This window comes from Solanum stenotomum, chromosome 8, assembly GCF_019186545.1.
Source record: "Solanum stenotomum isolate F172 chromosome 8, ASM1918654v1, whole genome shotgun sequence".
Classification (NCBI taxonomy): Eukaryota; Viridiplantae; Streptophyta; class Magnoliopsida; order Solanales; family Solanaceae; genus Solanum; species Solanum stenotomum.
Window position 1 is genome coordinate 5,324,537 of NC_064289.1, and position 10,573 is coordinate 5,335,109.

Sequence of the window (10,573 nt, forward strand, 5' to 3'; positions counted from 1 at the left end):
ATTAGTTCAAAAAAAATAATAATTTCAAACTTTACATATAACAAACTACAAGATTAAGGGAACATTTAACATTATAATATTAAAAAAAACAAATTATTTACTTTTATTAATGTGTCAAAATCAGATTAAAAAATTGAACAAGAAGATATTTCTTTGGCTCCTAACTTCCTATTTATATGTCACAATTTAATAATTCACGTCCCTTAAAAAATTAGATAAATGTATCATTATATCTTCTTCTTTTTTTAGTATTTTCTTGAAGTCAAATTTTAAATAAATGAACATAAATTAATTAAGTTTGATCAATTAACATGAATTAATTATTTAGTTTTTTGATGTTGATGAAATTCATATTTAAAAAGCTTAAGATAAAATATAAAAAATAATGTTATTTATGTATTGATTTTATGAAACGATAAATAGGAATGGAGGGAGTAATTTATTTAGCATTGAGCTTCTTATTTTTTCTTTTCAATTTTTGGAGCAGGTCCAAGAATCAAGAAAAGAAACTATGGTTTGGCTATAATCAAAATGTCCCTCTCTTTTGAGAAACACTGCGCTTCTTCCCTCAATCCCACTTGGAATTCAAACCATTTCCTCCGCCAAAATGCGAAGAACACGAAGTTCCCTCAACCAAGAAACCCCTTCCCAGAAAAACCCAGGTCAGCCAAACAATAAAGAATCCATTTTTTTTCCAAAGTATTCTATAATAACCTTTTGAGTTAGTACTTCTTTAAAGCTGTTGCACGTATGCATTGAGTAATAAAAGGGGTAACTTTTTTGAGGGGTAGGGGAGATTTCAGCTATTGTTGGAAAATTTCAGTAATATTGAAGTTTTTTTGATGTTCAGGTTGTGATGGCTCAGGGGGAAGCTCCGTTCCTGAACTACGTGTTTTCATCCGAAAAAAGAGAGTTAAAAAGACTGTGGAAGTCATTGCCAAGGAGGTCAAGGAAGAATCTTCTGGCAAAAAAGTATGGTACTACTACGTTTTTATTGCTTTTGGATTGAAATGGTTGTATTTAAAAGAATTAACCTAAATAGGCGTCCATAATACATGCATAATACGTTTATAAGTCTGTAAGATATGTATACCATCTAGAAAAAATAAACAGTAAATGTGCCCGGCCCGGCTATTTGTGTGAAGATCCCTTGTATTTAAGTGTAGGGAATAGACTTTCAGAACTGGTAGTGCATCTAACTGATTAAAATTTTAACCATTTCAAGAGACTTCTTTGCTTTGATCATTTGAGTTATTTAAGGTAATTTGATCATTTGGCTTTTCAGGGACACAAAAGGAAAGAGAACTTTCTGATTTTATTTTTTTTTGGCTTTTGCAGCTTGTTAAACTGCCCGAGATAGAGGATTTTTCCTATTCCAAGGAAGCTACACATTCCCAGCCAAGTAAGCTCAAGTCTTTATTTTGACTCCATAACTATTCATATCACCATCAATACATTGACAATTATTTGCCTAGATGTCCCTCATCAAGAGAACAAGATTACTTGCCAAGCAGACAAGGGCAATGACCACACAGATCTTGTTAATTTAACTTGCTGCTTGTATCCTTGTGCCTGGAAAGCAACACCTTTTACCTTGTTAAGCTTGATTATTGTTGGACTTCATATTCTTGCCTACCCCATGCTATGGGGTAGTAGGTACAATAAATTTGACAATCAGTGCTATAGTTTTTGATGAAATGAATGAATGCGATTGGATCAAAACTTTTGCATGATTAGATGAAGTTTGAACGTGATTTTGTACAAGTTTTTATCCAAGCTCAAGACGCTAAAAACATACAACTTTACCAAGAACTTCTATTAGATAAAGTGATTGTCCAAAAAATGGAAAAATACAGAATATCCAAGTTCTGTAGTTATCTAGTGCTAAAAAAAATGTTAGTGTGTGTACTTGTTTATTGACTCGAAGAAATCAAGATTGAGTTAATGAGACCCAAAAAATTGCATGACTTGACTTGAACTAACTCTTGAAAGTTAACAAGGATAAGTAAGAAACGATATCAATACAGCAAAAGTGATCGGAGATGACTAATTGAAGTAAGTATATGCGATGGAGTCCTTATAACCCATCAGATATCTTTATTTTTACATAGAAGCAGTTTTCATGAGTAACATGACTAAGCACTTTGACTTCCTTGTGTATTAACCAAGGTGATATGAAAGGAAGGGAAAAGCATATGAGTAAGGCATGTAAAAACTATGTTGTGTAGAGAGAGGAAGTACACGACCCATTATTTGCTAATCGTTTTATCAAAGGCATATTAGTAATTGAAGATCTATATCTGTGGCTTTTCAATGGTACATCAAATGTCATGACAGCCTTAAAAGTACTGATAATTTGTTGACTAACTAATTTCTAAGATATAAAATATGTGCAGGCCTACTTAGAAAAAGAAAAATAAGTGTTGAAAGTATAAGAACTTGTTTTGTCAGCAAGTGAAAAAGGCCTTCTTTTTGTATGATAGGGAGAGAAAGAAGGTAGAATTTTCTATGTTATTGCCATTTCTCTTACATGTTTTTAATGATGCTTGAGTGGTATAGAACTCTGTCACAAGTACAAGCTTTCAGTCACCTCTGCAGCTCTGCTATTTTATGTTCCTGTCCATCAGCATTTGGACTTTCCTAATTTTCTTGTTTTTCATCCGTGTGCCAATCATTCTTTACTTTGTGCAGCACCTTCCAAATCCGTGCGTTTGACAGGAGAAAAAGCTCTATCCCAGTTGACGCAAACAGGTAAATGAGGTGGTAATGTGAATATGCACTTAAAGAAAAGGAAAAAACTTGTCCCCTAAGGATAAGTATTTAACCTGCGAGATATCTTTTTTCTACTTAATTAAACGTTCAAAAGATCGTACTAATCTATTTCAAATCTGAAAAGGAGAACCTCCTCAAATCTTCTTTCCTTCATGTCACTGCAGAGTGTTTTTTCCGGATGTAATAAACCTCCATCTCTAGGATAATTTTTTTTTAACAGATCTTACCTCTAACCTAATATCACATGTACAAACTATAATCCTGAAAATAATCGACATTTCTTGAAAGATAACTCACAAAGAAAACCCAACTAGACATGTATATAGATTCTCCAAATGACTGTTTGGTAGATCAAAAGCTTAAGTCTGGATAGTTAAAACCGCGAAACTATTTCTCTGCCAACTAGCTTGACAAATCTACTGGTCAATGGCTATAACTTTCAGTGGAAGAGTCCAATTCATAGGATAAACAATATATGTCATTCATTGGTTTCATTACTTCAATTATTCAGATTTGAAGTCATCAATTTACACATTGAATAGAAATATGTAGCATGAGGATGTAATTTTTTCTTTGATAATGTATGATTTTAATTTTATACTACCAAAGTGAATGAAGAAGAAAAAGGAAAGAGTTCTTTGCTTCTGTTTATCTTTCTAGACACTCTTAGGTGACAAGGGAATTAGCCTTAGTCTTGAATTAATGAGATTTTTGTTGATGCTTTAATAGAATTCTGTCTATCTTTTTAAAAATTGTTAACATGTTATATTTATCAGCACCCCAAAAAAGGGCTGTTATATCATACCTACAAATACAGCCCCTGTTTAAAACAATCATTAAGGTCATTCACTCGATTCCTTGCTACCCGTTAAAAAACTTACAAAGAGGCCAAAAAGTCTAGTAATGACTCTTACACCAAAAATAAAAAAGAGAAATGCAAGAACTCTTGATCTTCTGGATTGAACTGCTCCTGCCTTCAAAACATCTTGCATTCTTCTCTTTCCAAATTTTCTACCATATGCAAGTTGGAACAATCTTCCGCCACTCTTTGTGAGCAAAAGAGTTCTGTTTATTATTTTGCTATGGTTTGCTAATACCGAGGTTTCTTTTTGGTTTATATCTTACCATTGTTAGTTTGAAATAAATAGGAGTTGAAGCACCTTTGTGTGCAACTTTATGTTATGTTGATCCAATGGGCACTTTGTCTTGCTTAAACATATCACTAAGCCAAGGTCTGTTGATGGACAGAAATTAAAGGCTTCAGTCTATCTGATCCACTACAGCCACCTTTGAACTGGGAAAAAGTCCTTGAAGGAATCCGCAAGATGAGATCCGCAGAAGATGCACCTGTAGACTCCATGGGTTGTGAGAAAGCTGGGAGTTCACTTCCTGCCAAGGTGATAATTTTTTTGCACTAATTGAACACAAAAGCATATTATTGCGCCTTTCTTTCATGTGAAAAGGACATGGAAAAGAGTAAAAATGAAGTTACATCAGAAAGGATAGATTTGAGCCTTTCTTTCATGTGACATTAGCAACCTCTGGCCTCCTTTTGACTAACTACTTACAGAACTTCATGGGTCACATATACCATGGAACTAAATTCAAGGAGTATAGTCAGTTGTGTATCTCCCTAAGCAGGGAGGTGCTTAATTTCAGCAATCTAGAGGATTATCCATGTTTATTACCCCAAAAAAGGAACTATTTAACTCTGGAAAAGGACAGGCAAAAACATTTGTGGTGAAAAAAGCTCGGCAAAAGATACAATTGATGGATGTTATTTTTTTAATCTTGTCATTAAGGTTAGGTATTCAACTAATATCCTACTAATTCAGTGTTGCCTAGTCTGGGAAGTTATTATAATCAATCTATTTTTCAGTTGAAGATGCTTACGTGTTTTTGACAATTAATTCTTCTAGTTGTTGATCGTGAATGGGTATTTCATCCATTCAAGTTTGATAGATTGTATTCTTTGCTGACCCTTTGGTGGAGAACTCTTGAATTATTGATGACTTCTGGATGCTCCATCTTGACTTTGTTGCTAATTTTGACACTTCATGTTTTTATCAGGAAAGAAGATTTGCAGTCCTTGTATCATCACTCTTGTCAAGCCAGACCAAAGATCAAGTTAATCATGGCAAGTTCTGAAGTTGCTAATCTTCTAATTTGAAATATCTCTTACTGATTTGTTCTCAACTTTTTGTATAATTTGCTTTGCTTTTCAACTCGAGTTTGCTAATCCTAATTATATTGTGCCTAACATTTCAACTTGATTCTGTCTAAGATACTTCGTTTTCTACTGATTACTATATCTTAAAATTCAAAATTTGGTCGTTGTCATTGTCCTCAAAATTTTAACATTCCTGCCTTTCCTTTTTTAATTTTTATTTGAAGAGCCTCATTTTATGCCCTGGTTATTAGCTTAAAAGCTTTGCTGATATCCCCGTGACCTTGTATGGTGATTCTTCTATCAAATGCTCATTTGTAACTTGAGAACTTTCGAAACTCATGTCCAAAAACGAATACATGATTTTTGAGTTGAAAGTGCTAAATTGTTGTGTGCTCTCATTACTACATCATGTTTTGGTAGAACTAAGGCCCCGGTTCCAATAATCTGGCATACATCCAGGCATGGAATGCTGTTATTTTACTTTCATTCATTGAGGACTTATTATCAACAGGAGCTATCCAGCGTCTCCTTCAAAATGGCTTGCTTGCTGCAGATGCCATTGACTCAGCAAATGAAGAAACAATCAAGAGTTTGATATATCCAGTATGCCTTCTTGTATGCCAATTACTTGTATACTATAATGTTTTTGTTAGACCTAGATCAGCTGAAATGCAAATAACAATTAAGAACATTAAAGCACTGTCCTTTGATCAACATGTTTGAGAGTTTTCTGAACATTGATTGTTTATGTATGCACACCGTTTCCCTTTCAGGTGGGGTTTTACACGCGAAAGGCTAGCAACCTGAAAAAAGTAGCAAAAATTTGTCTATCAAAATACAATGGGGACATCCCTAGTTCTCTGGAAGAATTGCTTCTGCTCCCAGGAATTGGTCCCAAGATGGCTCATCTAGTAAGGAAGTTGTGTTTTTCTCTATTTCCTTGTCATTTTCACTTGTAAACTAGTTCGGTGTATATTCCTTTAGGTTATGAATGTTGCATGGGAAAACGTCCAAGGGATATGTGTAGATACTCATGTGCATCGTATTTCTAATCGGCTTGGATGGGTATCACGTCCTGGAACTAAGCAGGTATTCTTGATTTCCATCTGACAATGAGGCTACATCTAATGTGGTGTCAGGAGTGTGTGATTCTCATATAATTAGATGCTATTTTTTTCCAATTTTAAACTAAATTCATATTTGTTGACGAAAGCAAAAATATATGGAGGTCCTTGGTAAAAAGAAGAAAATAGAAGCAACTCTAAACTTCTGCCTTGATTTAGCTTTCAAATAATTATGGGTTACCGTCATAATAGCAAACTTATGGTGTGGAGTTTGAGCCGAGGGTCTATCGGAAACAACCTCTCTATCTCACAAAGGTAGGGGTAAGGTCTTAGTACATCGTACCCTCCTAGACCCCCACTTGTTGGATTACACTGGTTATGTTGTTGTTTTGTTTGAGCACTCCATTAACCATTTTGGGTAATAGTAATTGTGGCATGAACACATAGTTAGGCCTAGTGTAGGAATTAAATATATTTGAAAAACAGTTGCAGTATCTAAGGATCTATAAATTCTCTAATTATGTTGTTCAATTTCTTACTTTGTTCTTGTTAGAAAACGAGAACCCCTGAGGAAACCAGGGAGTCCTTGCAACTTTGGCTTCCAAAGGAAGAATGGGTGCCAATCAATCCTCTCTTGGTATGTCTCTCATCTATTTTTCCTGCATGCGTAATTTATAGCTACTTGTATTCAAAACTGGTAGGAGATTCTAGAATGGTTCTTTTCATCTGATCTTAGCGAGAGCCATCCATAATCTGCAAAAAGCATTATGCATGAATTCTGCAGTGTCTGATCATCATATGTAGTTAAAGAATTCATCAACGTGGATGCACATTATGAATTCTTTGGTGGGGAAAAAAACAAGGCTGCTGCTCATAAGCCATAGAACGACGTATCTGACAAGGGAACTTATCTTAAAAGTTCAAAAGGCTGAACATATTTACTTGAATTGATTCCACGCTGGTGCAATGTTGAGAAACTGACCATCTCAAGAATCTCTTCTTCTTGAAACTTTTCACCATCTGAATCAAGAAGAATATTTAGATGGTTGCGCCATAGTACACAATTAGCTTTCCACATATTAAATCGTTTCTGTTTTTATGTTCCTTGTGAATCACTTTTTGGTTTATTGCTTAGTTTACTTGGTTTCATTGATCTTAAAAACAGGTTGGGTTTGGTCAGACCATTTGTACTCCTTTGAGACCACGTTGTGCAATCTGTACAGTAAGTGATCTCTGCCCATCCGCATTCAAAGAGGCAGCAAGCCCATCTTCCACCCCCAAAAAGTGACGTTTGATGGAATTTCAACCAAGTTTTGCAGTGAGGGCACAATTCTCTCAGTCATTTCTAACATAACATTGCCATTTTTGACTTGAGCGATAGACAAATTTTGTGCTCTCAGCTCATATTTTGTATCATCCATATAAACGTCCATGGTTTTTCTTCTTTTTTGATTGGCTCAAAATCGTTTGTGGGAGGATGTGGATAAGTTGAAAACTGGGGAAGTACATATTGTAAAATTAAGTAGTTCCATTTTGTACAGTTTACTTCACTGTCCTGCAATCTGGAGGGAGTAAGATCATGTTTTGGTTTGATATCAAGGGAAAGTTCTTCCAAGCTATCAATATTTTGTATTGATGCTATTTGCTGCATTCTTCCACCCTTCTTCAAATTTTCACTTTTTTTTTATTTTGATGAAGATGGAGAATAGTACTCTTATTTCACACTAATGTTTGCTTCATAAAAGAACAACTAAAATTTTCAAGATCTAACTCGACATGGAAAGTATAGTAGTATATTACACATGTTACCAGCCTTCCTCCAGAGTATTAGAAGTCACCAAAAATATCAATTAGCCATGCATCCAAATCCAAATTTACAAAACATAGCAGGGCAAAAACTCAAGGCAGTACAAAAGGTCATCGACAGTGACCTCTTTTGAGAAGCACAATGTTGCCAATAACAATTTTTTCAGTTCTTCCTGATATTCAGTCATTTCCCAGTACATGTACCCGAAGGATCACCTTAAATGCAAGTATGTATATTCGTACAACATCAGTACAATATTCTCACAAGTCATCCTTGCATACTCAAATTAGCCAACCTATCTGCATTCTGACTCTGAGCTGATTGAACCCGAACCATGCTTTTGCGCCAATTCCAATATTTTACTCTCATTGGATCAGCATGTTCCAAGATGGAACATATTTTCTTTGTCAGTGCTAAATCTGGTGAGCATGACTGTGGAGTAAGAACATCTACGGCACTTTTCAATTCTTGGCTCGGTTCAAAACCATGACAAAGAAGATCCAACAAGAAGCTCAGAGCATGCACGTGACTATTTTGGGAGGTTAAGACGTCCAAAAGTACTGATGCTACTTGAGAATCCTGAACTAGAGATTGTGTATCATTCTTGAAAAGACCGCGAAGATACCTCCAAGGACTTTCATTCTCTGGACTAGCTCTGATGGTTTGAACTGTGTAATTCACTTCCAATTCCCTCATTGCCACTAGGCCCCCTAGTAGAGGTGATCGTGTTATGACAAAGTATCTCTACAAGAAACAAAGTAAAGTTAGGAGCTACACTTTCCTTCACAAAGGAGTTTTACCCTTCTGATAATTTAAAGCAGCAAGCATAAAACATTATTTTATGAAACAAGCATAAAACATTTGTTAGAAGTAAGCTCCTTGAAAATCTCAGAGAATGCTGATATTATTTAGTAGATTTAAAATAATTATAATTAAAAGAAAAAAGAATGAAACTTTTGCAGGTAATGGTTTCTCAAGAGTAAAATGAGAGTGAACAGTCAAACAAGGTAATGAGTCTCACGCATACTTGTTTATGCATTGTCCATTAGCAAATTAACTCGAAGGAGGTTATTTGCAAATATGGAGACTCATGTGTCAACCCCATAAAAGTCCTTTCTCATTACAATTTCAGGGGTTTGGGGCAAGTGAAGAATTTAAAGTTTTATGGAAGAATATTATGCATCCAATTCTGTGCTCTATTTGGCTTGTGGGTATCACAAGTATTCCAAAACGGAACACGGCATTTAGATTTCTGGGCATCTTATTAGTTTTCTGGCATAGTTTTAACAAGGAAGGGATTGGCAGATGCTTCTTGTTTAAAGATCTCTTTGTTTATACCTTCTGATTCTGTCAGCTGACGACATCTTATCACTCTCTGTAACCTCATTTACCATCAAAAGAATCATTTCTTCTCATTAAAAAATTCAATCATTACCTGATTCCAAGCAGAATTGTTGTAAATATCATCATCAAGGAGTTGTTGACAATATGCAAGCTCCTCTTCCCATCCGCCAAGTGCTTGAAGGACCCACTGCATAAATAGGAAAAAAGATCAGTATTCTGGTTTGCCAATGAAATAAAGAAGCAAATACTTGTCCACATGATCCAGTATCATCTCTTGCAGGTACCAGATTAGATCACTGAGCTGTAAGATTCTCCCAAGAATAGATAGAGTAATTACTCCCAGTGTCTTTCTGACTTTTGTCGTCTTGGTTTGACTGGAAATGGACTTTGAGTATATTGGAAATTGTTTAGTAACTGAAGAAGCAAGCCCACAAGTGGAGATTAAGTACAATTTTGACGGATACATCCCTATTGTTTATGCTTTTATAGGTGTTGTTGTTAAGGGCTCACGTAACGTGCTAAAACAATAAGCTATGTACAGCGCAGGCCTAACTGCTTCATCTCGTTTAAGTGACACTATAATGTAATCACCAAGGCAGCCACCTCTGGCTCTTGAAGAGAGTGACACTGCTCAATATATATAGCTGGCAAACTGATATGCTAATTGTCAAAGCAACAACAGTGATTTGGTAAGTAACTCGGAAAAGGAAATGAAGATTTTTTTCTATTTTTGATAACAATGGTGTTTGGGCCAGGTTGCACACAGCATGACAACTCCATTGGGGGTACCTGCTACCTCCCGCCAACAAAGTATTTGTACCTAAGAACTGTATCACCAAGGTTTAGGCCACACCTTGGGTAAACGAAATAAGGAACTTAACACAAGAAAACTAGTTCTACTCCCAAATCAAAAACTTAAAACTGTATTTTTGCATCTGAAACAGAAAAATTAAATGAATATTGAAATTGATTTAATTTTTACTTCATATATTTTATTCAATTGGAAATTTTTACACTCTTTTCTTTAAGAAGTGAGCGAACTAGAATAGGTTGATTGATCCAGGTAGCGACAGCCTCCAATCGAAAGGAACCACGCGTACACTAGAAAGTTCATGTATGTAGTAAATTTTCTTGCATTAATATATTTTCATCATTTGGAATTTTTTTATATTAAAGCCCATGTTTTTATTACGCTCTACTTGTAAAGTCCAAGGAGAGTTTGGGCCTTTTCAAAGTTATTTCTCCTTTGACAACACTGTTACAGGGAAAAATATAACTGGGATTAATTACATGAAAGATGTTTATTGAGTGACACCGAAGCAAGAATCCAAAGAACGTGTAATGAACTGTCATGGAATGTGTGGGATACTAACATTTAATATGATCCTAAGTCACCCTGCTTTTACCTTAGTATTT

General features: G+C 35.2%; 3 protein-coding genes across 3 annotated transcripts in view; 1 reads left to right on the forward strand and 2 right to left on the reverse strand.

Annotated features, from left to right (window-relative positions):
- LOC125872539 (uncharacterized protein At3g49140) overlaps positions 1–10,573 on the reverse strand; it is a 163,737-nt gene that overhangs the window by 88,759 nt on the left and 64,405 nt on the right. The window lies entirely within an intron of this gene.
- Positions 487–7,640, forward strand: LOC125872542 (endonuclease III homolog 1, chloroplastic). Its single transcript, XM_049553276.1, has 11 exons — positions 487–662; positions 851–972; positions 1,339–1,402; positions 2,692–2,751; positions 4,021–4,169; positions 4,843–4,909; positions 5,454–5,545; positions 5,716–5,853; positions 5,927–6,031; positions 6,560–6,643; positions 7,172–7,640. Exons 1-11 carry the CDS (start codon positions 608–610, stop codon positions 7,292–7,294), a joined length of 1,059 nt encoding a protein of 352 aa, XP_049409233.1. The 5' UTR covers positions 487–607; the 3' UTR covers positions 7,295–7,640.
- On the reverse strand, positions 7,837–9,405 carry LOC125872546 (protein farnesyltransferase/geranylgeranyltransferase type-1 subunit alpha). Its single transcript, XM_049553280.1, has 2 exons — positions 9,249–9,405; positions 7,837–8,557 (listed from the first exon to the last, which is right to left on the reverse strand). The coding sequence occupies exons 1-2, from the start codon at positions 9,348–9,350 to the stop codon at positions 8,081–8,083; spliced, it is 579 nt and encodes a 192-aa protein (XP_049409237.1). The 5' UTR covers positions 9,351–9,405; the 3' UTR covers positions 7,837–8,080.